At 45.3% G+C, this 19,319-nt stretch overlaps 1 protein-coding gene across 1 annotated transcript in view; it reads right to left on the bottom strand.

The window, feature by feature from the left end:
• Positions 1-18,209, bottom strand: part of notch3 (notch receptor 3) — a 188,262-nt gene extending 170,053 nt beyond the window's left edge. Inside the window, exons 1-2 of the mRNA XM_038785014.1 lie at positions 17,820-18,209; positions 2,096-2,177 (exon numbers count right to left, since the gene is read on the bottom strand). Coding sequence (XP_038640942.1) covers positions 2,096-2,177; positions 17,820-17,877 — 140 coding nt within the window. The 5' untranslated portion in view covers positions 17,878-18,209. The remainder of the gene's footprint in view (positions 1-2,095; positions 2,178-17,819) is intronic.
• Between the last annotated feature and the right edge of the window lie 1,110 nt (positions 18,210-19,319).

Here is a 19,319-nt window from a genome sequence, read left to right as displayed (position 1 = left end):
AGTTCGAACAGGCGGCTGGCTATTCGTAGCCAATGTGCAGAAAGACTAACCTACGTCAGTTGTCTAACCATGATCATGGGCCTAGGCAGCACGGTGGCGCAGTGGGTTAGCCCTGCTGCCTCACGGCGCCGAGGCCCCAGGTTCGATCCCGGCTCGGGGTCACTGTCCGTGTGAGTTTGCACATTCTCCCTGTGTTTGCGTGGGTTTCACCCCCACAACCCAAAGATGTGCAGGGTGGGTGGATTGGCCACGCTAAATTGCCCCTTAATTGGAAAAAATTAATTGGGTACTCTAAATTTATTTTTTTTAATTATCATGGGCCTCCCTTCAGCTCATCCATTCCAAAATGGATGCTACAAAATTTCTTGATGTGATAATTTCTTTGTAATAATAATAATCTTTATTGTCACAAGTAGGCTCACATTAACACTTCAATGAAGTTGCTGCGAAAAGCCCTGAGTCGTTACATTCCAGCGCCTGTTTGGGTACACAGAGGGGGAATTCAGAATGTCCAAATTACCTTACAGCACGTCTTTCGGGATTTGTGGGAGGAAACCGGAGCACCCGGAGGAAACCCACGCAGAGCACGCAGACTCCACACAGACAGTGAGCCAAGCCGGGAATCGAACCTAGGACCCTGCCGCTGTGCTAACCACTGTGCTACCGTGCTGCCCATCACTGTCTATAGAGCTGGAGCAAGCCATCATCTGCTATATCAGAGTGACAATCAGCTCGACTTTTAATTCTATTTTTTGTTGAATTGACACTCTGAAGTGTTAGTCAAACAATTACTGGTGTCAGAATCACACCACTATCCAAGCTAACCAAGAAATGGGAGTGCTTCTTTAAACATTGAGCTCGGAACAGCAGAAACTAATTTTTGCGACCATCGAGGCAAAGTCAAACTGCTGATAGAATAATCTGCTTTGCTTCTGAAATCAATAATGGTTCAGTGACCTAAACTTTGTTAAGTTAACAAGGTTCCACTACCTTCTGGCAGTCACCGCATTGGAGGAGATCTTGAAACAGCCGGGATCTTGAAACAGCATCATGTTAGCCTCACTGGGTGGCCCCGTCATAGGAGCGGAAGGGTTTGCCTCTATATTGCACCTGTCATGACCTCAGGCAGTCCAAAAGCTTTACAACAATAACTTTCATTTATATAGCATCTTTAACATATTAAACCATCCCAAGGTGCTTCAGAGTGGCATTGCCAAACAAAGATTCTACAGCCAACGATACACTCTTTTGAAATGGCGCCATTGCAATGCAGCAAGCATGGCAGCCATGTAGTTATCTAGTTTCCCCTTAAGTCCACCAATGTTGTTCAGCTCGAGTATTCCTTGTGGCAGTGAATTCTATGTTGTAACCACTCTGCGGGCCAAGGATTTTCACCTAGATGCTTTACTGAATTTATTAGTGACTTTCTAATATTTACGGGTGCAAACTTTAGACGTGCCCACAAATGGGAGCACAGTTCAAATCAGCAAAAACCAGGGATTGTTAACCTGGCACCTTCCTGCTCCTAACGGCTCAATTCCAAACTGGATAGTGAAAGAAATGACTCACAGGACCAAGGGAAGAGTTATGAAGAATCCTTTTAAATATGCCTCTGCATAGCTGTTACTGCGCACAGTGCAGAAGGCCGAGAATAATGGCTAAATCCCTTTGACCGCAAGCAACACTTTTGAAAAATTATTCAATCTACAACCACAGAACAGAAAAAAATAATTTTCAGGGAGGGGATTTGTCACGGTTTTCAATTTTCTTTTAAAAAGCTGCAATCCTATCAATTGGCAGCAGGGGAAATGTTGGGATTAACTGACATCACTTGACACTAATGAAAATTGCTTTGTCTGCTGTACTTCTACTTGTGGATTGAGTCCAGAAACCAGGGAAATATAAGACGGTTACTAATAAATCCAATAAAGAATTCAGGAGAAACGTTTTTTTCCCACGAATGGTAGGGACAGCTCAGAGAGCTCATGAATCGCCCTGGGAATTGTGCCCCTGAGCCGTGCTTCGGAGCACACTGACAGGACACATTTATAATTCACGCAAATCTTAATCATTTCCAGTCAAAGGAGCAACTTACAGACATGATGCATCTCCATGCGGGCTTTTGATGCATCGTCCATTATTTTCGCAAGGGCGGTGGCTATCCCGACACTGCAGAGCTGTGAGGGAGAGAGAGCACGGTTACTTCATGGGAGATTTTTTTTCTTCTTCAAGAGAACTAATGAGCAAATGAACAAACAAATGGCATCCCATTACAACCAAGGAAGTGAATGCTGTGTGATGTGGGAAACATGGCAGCCAATTTGCACATGGCCAGATTCCACAACAGCAATGGCCAGATTATCTTTTTCTCCAGTCGTGTGAGTTGAGAGACATTGCACGGGACACCAAGAACTCCCATGCTCTTCAGTGATTAGTGCCATGGGATCTTTGGCGTCCACTTAAGAGGGCCTCTGTTTACACATCTCATACCAAAAAAAAAGCAGCTATCGTCAGAAACAAAATACTACTCCATCCGAAAATGTTAACAGTGTTGTGATGGCTGTACAAAAACAAAATTGAAGGGGTGGCACATGGCGCAGTGGTTAGCACTGGGACTAGGGCACTGATGACCCGGGTTCGAATCCCGGCCCTGGGTCACTCTCCATGCGGAGTTTGCACATTGTCTGCGTGGGTCTCACCCCCACAAACTCAAAGATGTGCAGGTTAGCTGGATTGGCCTCGTGAAATTGCCCCTTAATTGGAAAAAACAATAATAATTGGGTACTCTAAATTTTAAAAAAAGAATGAAATTGATATTTTTAAACGCATTTATTAACCATATTAACTGAAGGTCAATTGAACTTGTGGACCACACGCAGTGCTCAGTAACTAATATTCCAGTTCCTGAAAAGAAATTCACTTTCGAAGCAACCTTGCCAACGTTAAGACTGCTAAATAGACAGCGTGAGAGACAGACAAATTACTCAAAGGAGGAGGAGGAAGGCGGGAGTTGGAGGAAAATAACACGAGGAAAGAGAGAATTAAATGTAGATGAAGCCAAAATGTGGTGTGATTTCGAGAAGGAATTAGATATAGCTCTTGGGGCTAAAGGGATATGGGGGAAGGCGGGATCAGGGTATTGAACTTGAAGATCAGCCATGATCATAATGTAGGGCTGAATGGCCTCCTCCTGCTTCTACTTTTTATGTCAGGTGTACTCATGCACAGAAATGTAACACAATTAGTGATTCATTCATTTTTAAAACACACTACTTTGATTTTTTTATTTTTATTTTAAATACCCAATTCATTTTTTTTCCAATTTAGGGGCAATTTAGCGTGGCCAATCCACCTACCCTGCACATCTTTGTGTTCTGGGGTGAAACCCACACAAACACAGGGAGAATGTGCAAACTCCACACAGACAATGTTAAAACACACTACTAACTCCTCAATTTCTCTCAGAAAATATTCCATGTTAAGAATCTGACTGCCGTCTGATTCATAGTATCCTGGGGAAAATGTCTACCTCTTGACTCCACTTATTTCAACCTACATCACAAAACGCTAAAAAGCACCTGCCCAAAAATTCATTGAAAACACACCCCACCAGCACGTCTACCAGGAAACTTGCTGATGACGCACACATCAGCCGACAGACTCTTAGAATCTTATAGCACAAACAAAGTCCATTCAGCACACCATGCCTATGTCAGCTCTTTGAAAGAGTTGTCAATTTAGTCCCATGTCCCAAGCTTTATCCCCCGTTGTCCTGCAAATTAGTCCTCTTCAGGTACATGGCCAATTGTCTTTTCAAAGTTCCTCCAGAACCTGGTTCCACCAACCTTTCGGGCAGTGATTTTCAGATCTTCAGAATCTTCGGTATGAAGAAATGTTTCCTCACTTTACCTCTGAATTTGAATATCTTAATTTCACCCCTTAAACGTCTCTAGTATAGGGAAAGAAATCCCAGTTTCTCCACATATCTGAACCCCCTTATTCCTGGTATTATCCTAGTAAAGGTCCACCTTACACTCTCCAAAGCCTTGACATCCTTCTTAAGGTGTGGTGTCTAGAATTATACAAAACAAATTAGTCGGTACCAAACCAGTGATTTGTCACGGTTTGGTATGACTTCATTGTTTGTGCACTCAACACCTGCTGGTTTAGCTCACTCGGCTAAATCACTGGCTTTGAAAGCAGACCCAGCAGCACGGTTCGATTCTCGTACCAGCCTCCCCGGGCAGGCGCTGGAATGTGGTGACTAGGGGCTTTTCAGAGTAACTTCATTGAAGCCTACTTGTGACAATAAGCGATTTTCATTTTTTGTTTCAATATACAGAGCCTACTACCCAAGATGCTTCCTTTAACCCACCTTATCAATTTGCCCTGACATCTTCAAAGGTTTGAGAATATCCACTCCCAGCACCCTCTTCTCTTGTACCCACACCTCCAAAAATAGTACCATTTAGATTACACTGTCCTTCATGTCATTCCTCCATTACTCATCACACCGGGTTGCATCTTCGATGTAGCTGTCCATTTCACCACTCCCTGACCTACTGGAATGTGCTATTACCCTCCACACTATTCACAATGTTAACAAGTTTTGGGTCATGGGAAAATTTGAAAAATGTGCTCCCTTCACCCATGTCCAGGTCATTTACATCGAACAACTAAAAGGTATAGGAAAATTGATATACACACCAGAACTTACAATGATATAGCAAACAATAAGGCGATTTGACCCATTGTGCCTGTAGTAGAGATATCCAAATATTCCCACTCTACTGCCTTCCCCATAGCGCTGTATGTCATTTCCATTAACTATGTATCTAATTCCTTTTTGAAACTTACCATTGGCTTCCACCACCCTTTCAAGAAATACACTCCAACCCACAGCTCACCATCATTTACTTTTCCTCATGTCGCTTCAGCCAATCACCTCAAATCTCTTATGTACTCTGGTTACTGCCCACTTCAGCCATCAGTAAAGGTTCCTTAGTGTTTACTATATCAAAACGCTCTCGCTTTGAAAACCTTTATCAAATCTCCTCTTATTTTCACTGCTCTAAGGAGAACAACCACAGTTTCTGCAGTCTCGTCACACAACTGGAGTGTACCATCCTTCGTATCACTCGAATAAATCGTGTCTGGTGCAATGATCCTCCTTAAAGGAACTTTTTTTCTTTCTTCTTGTAAGGAATGTGACCATCACTGACAAATGAAGCCCAATTCTAATTGCCCTTGAAATAAGTGGATCGCTCGGCCATTTCAGATCCACATTGCTGTGGGTCTGGAGTCACATGTAGACCAGACCAAGTTGATGATGGTGGATTTCCTTCCCTGAAGGTCGTTAGTGAACCAAATGGGTTTTTAACAACAATCGATAGTTTCATGACACAATTACTGCGGCGAGCTTTCAAGTCCACATTTGTATTAATTAATTAACTTGGACAATGTCAAGAAGAGAGGAACAACAACTGGATATTGATGGGGGCGATGACAAGAAAAGCCAAAATAAGGAAGCAGTACATCAGGGGATCCATGAAGACTTTAGCAGCATTGAAGAAAGTAGCTGGAAAGTGGTGGAAATGGAATAGCCATTTGTCGAGGATCTACTACCCTTCAGTCTGAAAAGGAACAGTTCACCACTACTCTCTGCTTAATGTTGCTTAGCCAATTTCATATCTAAGCAACTACTGACCCTTCAATCATAGAAAAGAATAGGCAGCACGGTGGCCTAGTGGTTAGCACAACCGCCTCACGGCGCTGAGGTCCCAGGTTCGATCCCGGCTCTGGGTCACTGTCCGTGTGGAGTTTGCATATTCTCCCCATGTCTGTGTGGGTTTCACCCCCACAACCCAAAAATGTGCAGAGTAGGTGGATTGGCCACGCTAAATTGCCCCTTAATTGGAAAAAATAATTGGGTAATCTAAATTTATTTTTTTTAAAGTCATAGAAAAGAATCCCTACAGTACAGAAGGAGGCCATTCTGCCCGTTGGGTCTGCATCAAACCTCTGAAAGAGCACCCTATCTCGGCCCATTTCCCTGTAACCCCATAACCCCATCTCACCTTTGCACACTAAGGGACAATTTAACATGGCCAATCCACCTAACCTGCACATCTTTGGACTGTGGGAAGAAACCGGAGCACCCGGAGGAAACCCACGCAGACACGAGGAGATTGTGCAAACTCCACACAGACAGTGACCCAAGGCCAGAATTGTACCCGGGTCACTGGCGCTGTGAGGCAGCAGTGCTAACCATTGTGCCACCATGCCGCCCTTCGAGATTTTAATTTTGCTAACAGGTCTATTGATGTCAAACACTTAAAATTCCATGGACACTGCATCTACCATATTACCCTCATCATCCCTCATTGATACTTCAAATAACTCAATCACGTTAAATACTATTTGCTTTTAACAAATCCATGCCTACTGTCTGGTATTATTAGCCAGTGGTTTTCCAACAGTTGATTCGTTCTGTCCTGGACTATTGTATGTAAAGGTTTCCCCACTACCAGGGCGAGACTGGCTGGCCTGTAACTGCTGGGGTCCTCCCTCTCTCATTTCTTGAATAGAGGTGACATTTTCAATGCTCTAGTCCTTGCACACCCTGCCTCTCTCCAAGGAAGATTGAAAGATTGTGGCTTGAGCCTCTACATTTTCCACCCGTACATCCCTCAGCAACATTGTATACATGCCATCCAGGCTGTGAGACCTTTCTACATTGTAAATACTGCCAACCTTTAAAGCAGCTCCTCTTTTCCTGCTTTTATTCTACCCACTATCGCTAAACCTCCTTCTTTGCAATGACATTGGAAGCATCCTCTTTTCTCATTTTGTACCTCAACCATGTCTTATGGCTCCAAAGCCTTTTTTGGTTCCTGTCCGAACCCTCCCTCTTTATCTGTTTACTATTCATGCAGTTAGAAAATTCCTCTGGCTGCCCTTTATGTTAGAAACTAATCAATTTGCTTTATCCCTCCTATTCATTTTTTTAGATCTCGTAGAATCATAGAATCCCCACACAAGGAGGCCATTTGGCCAAACGAGTCTGTACCAACCCTCTGAAGGGGCATTCCACCCAAGCTCACTTCCCCACCCTATTCCAATAACCCCTTAACTTAACCTACACATCTTTTTTGAACACTAAGAGGCAAATTAGCATAGCCAATTAACCTAACCTGCACATCTTTGGGAAACCGGAGCACCCGGAGGAAACCCAAGCAGACACGGGGAGAATGCACAAACCCCACATTGACAGTCAGTCAAGGCTGGAATTGAATCCGGGTCCTGGCGTTGTGAGGTAGCAGCCCTAATCAGTGTGCCATCGCCTCTGTACTTTCTGTATTCAATTTGGTTCCCTACTGTATATTGAACTTTACATTCATCATAAGCTTTCCTTTTTTGTTTCATTGTAATCTCTGTATAGTTTGTTATATGTGGAGATCCAAGTTTGGATACCCTCCCTTTCCCCTCTGGGAATGTATCTATTTTGTGCCTGAGCCATCGCTTCATTAAAGATTTTTATCTAACCATTTTATTTGATCCCACCTTGGACCAGATTCCTTTTCAGTGAACTGTCCCCATTAACTATGTGAACACATTTTTTTTATAAAGTTAGAGTACCCAATTATTATTTTTTTTCCAATTAAGGGGCAATTTAGCGTGGCCAATCCACCTACCCTACACATCTTTGGGTTGTGGGGGCGAAACCCACGCAGACAAGGGGAGAATGTGCAAACTCCACACAGACAGTGACCCAGAGCCGGGGTCAAACCTGGGACCTCGGCGCCGTGAGGCAGCAGTGCTAACCCACTGCACCGCTGCGCTGCCCCAACTATGTGAACACTTGATTATTCTTTGGCTTTGGTCAAAATTATTCTAAACCTGAGTATTATGACCCCAAATTCTGTGAATCAGAAGCATGCTCCACTTGCCTCACTTCATTCTTATTGGGCAAGAAAAAAGCTAAATAAGAAAGTTCTGTACACATCAGGAATTTGTTGTCTTTCACAAGATTATTTCTCCAAACTATATTAGGGTAATTAGGATACATCTAACTACTGGTGCCCACGCACTAGTACAGCTACTGGGAAACTCACTTGTATACACACCAGCACAGCTACTGGGATACTCACTGGTGCACCTACACACCAGCACAGCTACTGGGATACTCACTGGTGCACCTACACACCAGCACAGCTACTGGGATACCCACTGGTGCACTTACACACCAGCACAGCTACCGGGATGCTCATTGGTGCACTCACACACCAGCACAGCTACTGGGATACTCACTGGTGCACTCACACCAGCACAGCTACTGGGATGCTCACTGGTACACTCACACCAGCATAGCTACTGGGATACTCACTGGTGCACTTACACACCAGCACAGCTACTGGGATGCTCACTGGTGCACTCACACCAGCATAGCTACTGGGATACTCACTGGTGCACTTACACACCAGCACAGCTACTGGGATACTCACTGGTGCACTCACACACCAGCACATCTACTGGGATACCCACTGGTGCACCTACACACCAGCACAGCTACTGGGATACTCACTGGTGCACTCACACACCAGCACAGCTCCTGCGATGCTCTCTGGCATACAAAAATGCCAGCACAGCTACTGGAATACTCATTGGTGGGTGCACACACTACCACAGCTACTGGGGTACTTACTGGCACACATGCACACCAGAACACCTACTGGGAAGCTCCCAGGTGCAGACACACACCAGTACACCTACTGGAAAACCCACAGGTGCAGACACACACCATGTCTACTGGGAAAGGCACGCACATGCACACACCAGCATATCTACTGGGAAAGACACACACACAACAGTACATCTACTGGCAAAGACATACACACAGCAGCATATCTGCTGGGAAATATACATAGCAGTACATCTACTGGGAAAGACACACACACAACAGTACATCTACTGGAAAAGACATACACACAGCAGCATATCTACTGGGAAATACACACACACACACACACACACATAACCCCCTTCCTTACTGGGAAACTCAAACACACACCAGCACATCTACTGGGAAACTCAAACACACAAGCACATGTACTGGGAAACTCACACATCCAGTACATCTCCTGGGAAATTCACACAATATCAAAGCAGCACATTTATCAGAAAACTCAATTAGTCAATGGAAGGATGAGGCTGATTAAAGATTAAAAGGCAGAGAGCATGGCTTGGGTACTAAATGAGCACTTTGCATCTCTCTTCACGAATGAAAAGGAAGCTGCTGATGTCACGCTAAAAGCGGGGGTAGTAAAGAAACGATTAAAGGATAGAAACAGATAAAGACAGTGCTTGAAAGGTTGGTACATAAGGTGGGCTGCATCCTAGGTTGCTGAGGAGTAAGTGGAGAACGCTGAGATTCTGGCCAATCTGGCTAATTATATCAGCAACTACAGACCAGTCATCATCAGTGGCAGCAAAACTCAGAAACGACAGATGTTCAAGAAAGAAAACAACTGTCAATCTGAAAATCATAAGCTAATAAATTAAAGCCAGCACTGATTTTTTTTTAAAAGGCATGTCATGTTTAACTAAGTTGATGAATTATTTGATGAACTGAAATAATGTGTTAACGAGGATAAAGGAAGTGTGGTTAATGTTGTGTGTATACTGTCAACAGCTGTTCAATAAAGTTCTAGATAACACGCAGGTCAGCAACATTGGAGTCTGGATTCAAGGTGCATTGGCTGAGTGGATTTGGAACTGGCTAATGGAAAAGGGTTGTGCTTTGCCAGTATGAAGTGGCAGGTCGATATGTACTAATTTTTGATGTGTACTAATGACTTGGATGTACACAGATTTTGGAGGCAGTAAGGAGAGAAGGCTGTTTGCAAATAGTAAATGATTCTTAGCTTTATAACAAGAGGTAGAGAGTACAGAAAGTAACGACATTATGCCAAATTGTTATAAATCAGCAGCCGAGTCCTCATTTGGAGTTTTTGTCCAGTTTCCAGGCACACAGTTTCGGAAAGATATCCAGAGGGTGCAGAGATTTATTGGAATAATACCAAGGAGGCAGGACTTGGAGAGATGATCATGGGAGAAATGTTGGAAGGATATGGGGATATTTAATAGAGATTTCAAGGTTGATCATGAAGGATTTTGATTGACTAATTAAAAAGAAACTGTTTATGATGGCAGAAGGGTCATAACTAGAGGACACGGATTTAAGGGAATTGTTAAGAGAACCTGGGGTGAGGTGGTCAGATATGCTTTATTTAAATGGTTAGCGCTGCTGCCTCACAGCGCTGAGGTCCCGGGTTCAATCCCGACCCCGGGTCACTGTCCATGTGGAGTTTGCACGTTCACCCCGTGTCTGCGTGGGTTTCACCCCCACAACCCAAAGATGTGCAGGGTAGGTGGATTGGCCACGCTAAATTTGCCTCTTAATTGGAAACATTTTTTTAATGGTTTATTTAAAATGCAGAAAGTTGAGGTGGTGAAGATGATTCAATAGTAACTTTCAAAGGGGAATTGGCAAAATGAAGGGGCAACATTTGCTTGGGTATGGGGAAAGGGTAGGGAGTGGACCTAATTCAATAACTCATTGAAAGAGTGAGAACAGGCACGTTGGGCTGAATGGTCTCCTTTTGTGCTGTATTAGTCTATAATTGTATTAACACATACCTACCCTGGTACCAGTAAACTCAGTGATAAGCACATGAGCATATCTCTCAGGAATTCCAACCTCTCCATAACCTCTTTTTTTAACTAGTTTCCACTGAAATATTTGAAGTCTCCAATTATTATTACTGTATCGTTTTAAATCCTTCGGAGGTTTGCTTGCAAACTTGCTCCTCCATCTCCTTCCCCGTTATTTGGTAGCCTATGGCATACAGCTCGCAATGTCACAACTCCTGTTCTGCTTCTTAACTCTAACCAAATAGATTTGGCCTATGAACCCTCAAGTACATCGCACTCCTTTCCAGGGCAAGAGCAGCATCTTTCATCAATACCGGCACCACTTCTACTTTTTTCCATCTCTACTCCAGAATACATTGCAGAGAGTAATGCTCAGTTCTCGTTCCTGCATTCTTTTTTGAGTAAAAGTTTCCATTATGCACTATGTCAAATTGAAACCATGCGGCTACTTGCACCTGCAGCTCACTAACCTTATTTGTCATGCTCTGTGCATTTATACGCATGCGCATCATCAAACCTGCCTTAGCCTGTTCAACATTATGCTGATCACTCCTATTCCTGAACAATTCCTTCATTTTTAGCCTGTTTGTGACTTCCAGCCCTTTTTGCGTGTTATTTCTCCTCTAGTTTGTGTCACCCTGGTTCCCAAATTAGACTAAACCCTCCCTAAAGCACTGTACCAAAAAACACACACCAACAAATCTAACGGGGTTAGGGGGGTTCAATTCCGACCTTGGGTGACTGTGCGGAGTCTGTACATTCTCCCCGTGTCTGCGTGGGTTTTCTCCGGGTGCTCCGGTTTCCTCCTTGTTCTGCATTACAGGCCAGCTGTTTAGCCCGCTGTGCTAAACCAGCCCCGTTATGTATGTGTATTTTCACTTGTCTTTTGTGTGTGCGTGTGTTTTTTTTAAAATTACTAGTTCTACCTGAAACAGCCCAGGTCCAGGGTGAACTTGGAAAATGAGATTCGACCTTAATATCCAGTCTTTGCTCTTTCTCTCTTGAAAATGTTACCCAGATGTTCTTGTGCCAAGGGCATTAGTAAACTTAAACACAGCAGTTGTAGGAGGAGGGTTGTACTGAGCCGTAAACTGCAGCAGACAGATGGAGAGAACAATACCAAGAATGGTGTCACAAACCACGCAGTCATCTGTTACACAGCAAGGACCTGGCAGCAGGTCACTTTCCCATCTCTACCAAGCCACAATATTATTGGTTTGGAGGCAACGGAAAAGCAGCGATAAAATAACTGGATAACATAGGGACGCAATAATCACAAACTGACTGTGGGGATATTACCAGCATTCCTGCAACGAGAGGGATGGGGAAATCCAATACCTGCTCTCAATCACCATCCAGTGACTCCTGCTTCAGGTAAGTCGGTATGGACCTGACTGCGGACAAATCAGGGTTAAGCTCTGATGCCACCTCCAACATCAACCATTTTTAATAACCAGACAGACAAATTTGAACCAGCAACCTCAGCTCCTCCAGTCCCCTTATATCACCAAATTCCTTCAAGTCTGGTGCCAATCAGATAAATCTCCTCTATAACGTCTCCAAGGTGTTGACACCTTTTCTTGTGCTGTTCACAACATGCGACTATACCCCAGCTGTGGCCTAAGCAGCGATTTAAAAAGGTTGAGCACAGAGCAGCACGGTGGCACAGTGGGTTAACCCTGCTGCCTCACGGCGCCAAGGTCCCAGGTTTGATCCCGGCTCTGGAGTGGAGTCCGTGTGGAGTTTGCACATTCTTCCCGTGTTTGTGTAGGTTTTGCCTCCACAACCCAAAGATGTGCAGGTTAGGTGGATTGGCCACGCTAAATTGCCCCCGAATTGGGGGAAAAAATGAATTTGATATTCTAAATTTATGGAAAATAAAGGTTGAGCACATCTTTCTCAATTATGTCCTCATTGGGCAGGATTTACCGGCTGCTCATACCGGCGGAAAATTCCGGTCCCGTGCCAGCGCATGGGTTTCCCGGAGATGAGGAGGCGCTATCACCAGGAAATCCTATTGACAACAGCGGGGTCGGTAGATCCTGCTGGTCCGCTGCTAAAAAGCACGGTAAATCCTGGCCAATGCCTCTGTTTATGAAGCCATGGATCCCAAATGATTTTTTAAAAAAATTTAGAGTACCCAATTCATTTATTTCCAATTAAGGGGCAATTTGGCATGGCCAATCCACCTATCCTGCACATCTTTGGGTTGTGGGGGCGAGACCCACGCAGACACAGGGAGAATGTGCAAACTCCACACGGACAGTGACCCAGAGCCGGGATCAAACCTGAGACTGGTGTTGTGAGACAGTAGTGCTAACCCCTACGCCACCGTGCCGCCCTTCGGATCCCAAATAATTTTTAAGAAGCCTTCTGGAGCTGTCCTGCCACCTACAAAGACTTATGTACATCTATCCCCCTCATCCTTCTGTTCCTGGGCTCCTCTTAAAAACTGTGTCAGGGCAGCACGGTGGCACAGTGGTTAGCATTGCTGCCTACGGCGCTGAGGACCCGGGTTCGAATCCCGGCCCTGGGTCACTGTCCGTGTGGAGTTTCATGTTCTCCCCGTGTCTGCGTGGGTTTCACCCCCACAACCCAAAGACGTGCAGGTTAGCTGGATTGGCCACGCTAAATTGGCCCTTAATTGGAAAAAATAATTGGCTACTCTAAATTTTTTTTAAAACGGTGTCATTTATTTATCACGTCCGTCTTCATTCTTTCTACCATCACTTCACACTCCTTTGTCATTTCATGTGAGCGGTTAATAAGTTAAGGAATTAGTTCCTCGGTGAATGTAAAGGGGGAAGAGAGTGAACTGCAAAGTTCAGCTGGGGGCACCTCTCAGTTTCAAAATAAAAAGCTGCTAAAATTGCTAATTAGCAATAGGCAAGACTGACTGGTTTCAAAAACTGGATATTGGTGATATCAGTGAGGGAAATATTGGAAAGTCAGCAAAATTAAAAGTGCTTGAAACTAGCTGAAACCTACTTAAAGGGTAGATAATTGTTTAGAAGCCAGGAGACAGAGAACAGGGATAATGGGGTATGTACTCCAATCGGCAAGATTCAACTAGAGGCACCCTCAGGGATCGGAGCTGGGGCCTCAGCTTTTCCACTTAATTTATCAATAGCTTAGGAGAAAGAAGGGAGAGCCATTGAGACAGAGTTACATGGCAGTTAGTAGAACACTGCAAAGTAACATTGGTATGTTATAAGTGAGTGGATCAATATGGAGTTTAATACGGAGAACTGAGATCATCCATTTTGGGCAAAACCAGAGCATTTTCTATATGGTGAGAAGTTAATAATAATAATCTTTATTGTTGTCACAAGTAGGCTTACATTAACACTGCAACGTTACTGTGAAAATGCCCTTAGTCGCCACATTACGGCGCCTGTTCGGGTACACAGAGGGAGAATTCAGAATGTCCCATTCACCTAACAAGCACGTCTTTTGGGACTTGTGGGAGGAAACCGGAGCACCCGGAGGAAACCCACGCAGACACGGGGAGAACGCGCAGACTCCGCACAGACAATGACCCAAGCCGGGAATCGTTAGAACTTTGGAGGAAGAGCTTTAGGTATCACTGTACAGAAATCGCTAAGTGCCAGAGGGTGGATACAAAAATAAATAAGACAAATGGAACATTATTAGCCTTCATCGCAAGGGGGCTAGAATACATGGGGTGAACGCGTTATGCTGGAGTTGAGCAAATCATTGGTTCGACCACATTTCATAGAATTTTTCATAGAATTTACAGTGCAGAAGGAGGCCATTCGGCCCATCGAGTCTGCACCGGCTCTTGGAAAGAGCACCCTATCCAAGCCCACACCCCCACCCTATCCCCATAACCCAGTAACCCCACCCAACACTAAAGACAATTTTGGACACTAAGGGCAATTTATCACGGCCAATCTACCTAACCAGCACATCTTTGGACTGTGGGAGGAAACCGGAGCACCCGGAGGAAACCCACGCAGACACGGGGAGAACGCGCAGACTCCGTACAGACAGTGACCCAAGCCAGGAATCGAACCTGGGACCCTGCAGCTGTGAAGCAATTGTGCTAACCACTATGCTACGTGCTGCCCTAATTTGAAGAACTATATTCAGTTCTGGACACCCCAGGGGGGATTCTCCGAGCATCCGTGCCGAAATCGCGTTCGGAGCGAGAGCAGAGAATGGGCGTTAGACCCGGGATCATATACCGGAGGGGGCCTCCAGGATGGCCAGGCTATTGGTCAGGGGCCACCAATCCATGGGTGCGTGCAATATAGAGGGGCCTATCTTCTTGGGGCCGGTCCGTGGTGTGGGTCTCCCACGTCGCGCGGAGCGGCCGACACCCCTTCCGGAAGTGCAGAGTCCCGTATCAGCAGGCGGAGCTGCGAGGAGCACTTCGGGGCCCTGTAAGCCCCCTGCAAATCGCAGAATCACCCTGGACTTACTCCAGGTAAATCCATTGTGATTCGCGCGCGTTTTCTCGCGGGCGTGAGGACATAGCCCCATTGTTGGAGAATCCCGTCCCTATCTCAGGAAGGATACTGAGAAGATGCAGCACAGATTCACCAGAATTATACCGGGGGCTGAAAGGGTTAAATTATGAGACCAGTTTACATTAACAAGGCTTCTGTACCCCTGTGTACAGGGGATTAAGAGGTGATCTAATTGATGTTGAAGATGATTAAAAGATTTGCTAGAGCCGAAAGGCAGATAGAAACTATTGCCTGAGGTGGGCGAGTCCAGAACAATGGGGCATATCCTTAAAATTAGAGCTAGTTTGTTGAGGGGTCATGTCAGGAAGCACTTCTTCACACAATGGATAGTGGAAATCTGGAATAATCTCCCTCAGAAATCTGGTAAAACGCAAAGGACAACAGGAAACAGCTGAAATTTCCAAAACTGTAAATGTTTGGTCAAGGTAACAAGGAATATGGAAAGCAGGCAGGTCAATGGAGTCTAATACAGATCTGCCGTTGATTAACTGAATGGCAGAACAGACCGTCGAGGCAGTATTACCCATTCCAGTCCTGGTTAAAAGACCACTCCAGATGGTTACAATCAACACATTCAAATGTAAAGAGGTTAGATCTCAAATAGGGTGAGGTGTGGTAACACGGCCGAGTTACTGTTGAGGCTGGGTCTACCTAGGAATGGAGACTGGTAAAGGGGGAGGGGGATGGAGAGGTTTACCGGAGGGAACTCCAAAATTCAGGCAGCTGAAGACACCATTACCGATGGTGCATTGACAGATTATCAGGAGGAATATGTGAGGCCAGAAATGGGTTGGAGGAGGTGAATGGCCATGAGATGGGGAGAATGACATAATATTGATTTGCCCACACCCCCTCCCCCTCTCCAGCCACGTTCTTTTATTCCTAACTGATGTGTGGAGGAATGTGAAGTGCAATTTCTCAACAGCCCCAGTATTCAGCACATTGAGTGTCCAGAAGGACTGGGAGACACGAGGACTGTCAATGGCTTCACAAACTGCAGACACAGATGTTAATGTGGAGAGGGGTTGGGGGGGGGGGGGGGGGGGGGGGGAGGCGGTGTGCTTCGGGCTAGAGTTTCACTGGGGACTCCAACTACCAAGTTCAAAAGTCAGGTTCCTCACTCAAGGACCAATTTCAACAGCGAGAGAGAGAGAGAAAAAAGACTGGTCCTCTCGATCGACCATAAAGTCACTCTCTGGCCAGCTAGTTAAAAGGAGACACTGCCTTTTACTGAAAGGGTGATTCAGATCCAAAACAAAACAAAGAGAGAGAGAGAAAGAAAACAGGATTCCTTGCAAGACCGAATTGTCTGTTCAGCCCCTGCCTCGGGGGAAGGCCAAACAATGGGGAAAGTCAGTGAGCTCTGAATGATGTTCGCTGACAGAGGATGATCTTGCAAGGTCGAGTTTAATGTAAATCACATCTAGTTGTTTGTGAGGGCTCCACCACTGGTTTTCAAACCTCGAGTACTCCTGCACCCCCCCCCCCCCCTCCTCCTCCACTGTCCCATACAAAGACTAGGCAACTCTTGACCAATTCCATCATTCATGGGCTGTGTGTGTGTGCTCAATTCTGGTTCCCAAGGATACCGAGATGTGAAGGATTACTCTGCACCTCGGTGGCTAGGAACTCCCCAGTTTTCCATGGCCATGTCTCGCCTTGGAAACTACTGTCTGTTTCTCTCTCTTTCATTTGCAAAAGGACAGTTTCATATCTAAACCTCTCCAGTCCAGTCGCTTACAATGAACTCTCTGCCAACACTTGGCTGAAGAGAGTGCAAAAAAAAAACACTTGTGAGCTGAGATCAAACGGTCAGCCTGATGTTTCTGCGGTCGTGTTAACATCAGAAATGACACCTAGCTGCCGAAATCTCTCCAGGTTCTGCCTGATCATTCACGAACGTATTTTCTAACCAACGCGATTTCTTTGCCCCCCCCCCCCCCTCCTGATCTGCCAGACAATGGGATTCGTGAATTTAAATTAATAACCTCGTCCTAACTTTGATGGCATAAAGCTCACTCGGCACTTCAAATGCAAAAGAAAAGGGGCTTTGCTAGATCAGTAATTATTGCAGGAAATCTGCAGACTGTGTAGTTAAAAGGAACAAAACGCCGAGCAAACGGTACAACAAATGATCAATTGTAACATTGAGAGGCTGGCTGTCTGGAATGAGACATTGCTGCTTCGTCTGAAGTCTTGCTGTAACAACTAGAATGTTACCATTCTAAAGTGCAACTTCCTTCAAACACCAATATATACAGAGTATGTGTGTGCATTTCAAAACATGAACGACACAAAGCAACACAATTACCTCCCCAGCGCCTGTGACTGGGGTTAGAAGACATTTGTTCAGACAAAAAAAAAAGTTACTTAGAAAGTGTTGAAGAGAGAGAAAGGGCAGTTGGATTGAGAAGTTTTTGGCAGCGTTGAAATGCACTGATTTGCAACAACAAAAATAATCCCACGATTGATCAGAACTCATTTTTGTTTAAAGCAAAGCATGTTTTCTGATTCTTTACACAAATGCTGAATGCCCACCCCCTGGTCACTGCAAGACCATTCCACCACCTCCTCGGAATAAAACCTATTTTTCGTTTTAAAGTCAATCCGTACCTCCACACTCAGCTGCCAGCCAGAGTCCCCAAAGTAAATTCCAGAGTTTTAAATCCATCTCTCGCCGTTCAAAAGTTCGGAGATCCCCTCGATTAATTTATACATCCATTCAAACGTGGAGCCCAGAAAGTCCGAATTATCATGGGAAAGATCAGGGTTGGGGTGGTAAGGGGGGGGGGGACGGACGAAATAAGTTAGGGGCAGGGTGGGTGGGATGTGGGGGCAGGGTGGGCAGAATCCTCGGTTCAATCCCCGCGACTCCAAAACTTCAGGAGAAACTTTTTTGAAAACTTCAAGCAGGACAGGCAGCCTTGAGCCGCACACAGGAGTGTATCCATCCGCACTAGTGGGGGGTGGGCGGACCTGTCCCGATTCAACAAGTCTCACCCAGATCACCCAGTGCCCGTCAGTGTGGGCAGCAGTGCAGAGGAACCCCTCCCGCAATGTGCCGCATCTGTGAGCGGATTTGTTTTTTTAAAAAACCTCCCTAAACAAAAAATGGACTACTTCTTCTTAAAGAGAAACTTGGGAGTCCTATTTAAAAAGAGTTTGCATAAGTTATGGGAACTGAAATGATCGGATTTTTATTTTGCTTCATTCCCCAGACTGCCCCCAATGTAAAGGATTTGATATTCTGCTGCTGGAGAAATTTGCAAAAAGTCACATTAAACAAGTTGTGTTGCTTTGATCTGCAATTAAGTGTTGCAAATCTTTTTTAAATTGCTAGGATATTTATCAACGCCTGTTAGACTAGGTTTTTTTTAAAGTTGGGAGGGGGAGTGCCCCTTTAAAAGTAAGGGGGAGTGCCCCTTTAAAAGTGAGGGGGTGCTCCTTTAAAAGTGAGGGGGTGCTCCTTGAAAAGTGAGGGGGGTGCTCCTTTAAAAGTGAGGGGGAGTGCCCCTTTAAAAGTGAGGGGGTGCCCCTTTAAAAGTGAGGGGGAGTGCCCCTTTAAAAGTGAAGGGGTGCTCCTTTAAAAGTGAGGGGGAGTGCCCCTTTAAAAGTGAGGGGGGTGCTCCTTTAAGAGCTCAGGACGCCTCTGCAGAGGTATTTCCCTGCGGAGCCTGGGAACAGAGCGAGGAGATAAATCAGTAAGAAAGGTTATTGTGGGAGCATGGCGCTCTGCACCGCTCAATGTCTCAAACACTGGGGTCATGTAACACAGGGCGAGGGGAGGAAGGGGGAAAGAAAAGCAGAAGCGTACCAGGCCTTCAAAAAAAAGGAACAGAAAAATTAAATCGAAGTATTGCAGAGAACAATGATTTTTTTTTGAAAAGGAAAAGAAAGTCAGCAGCCAGGAGGGAAAAACGAGTAAGCAGCGTGGCTCCCCGATTATAATAGGCTGCTTTTGAGGAGGTTGGGGGAATTAGCCCAGTACGGTAGCATGGTGGTTAGCATAAATGCTTCACAGCTCCAGGGTCCCAGGTTCGATTCCCGGCTGGGTCACTGTCTGTGCGGAGTCTGCATGTCCTCCCCGTGTGTGCGTGGGTTTCCTCCGGGTGC

Source organism: Scyliorhinus canicula, chromosome 25 (genome assembly GCF_902713615.1).
Source record: "Scyliorhinus canicula chromosome 25, sScyCan1.1, whole genome shotgun sequence".
Taxonomy (NCBI): Eukaryota; Metazoa; Chordata; class Chondrichthyes; order Carcharhiniformes; family Scyliorhinidae; genus Scyliorhinus; species Scyliorhinus canicula.
The sequence above is the reverse complement of the archived record's forward strand: the minus strand, read 5'-3'. Positions and strand labels throughout refer to the sequence as shown.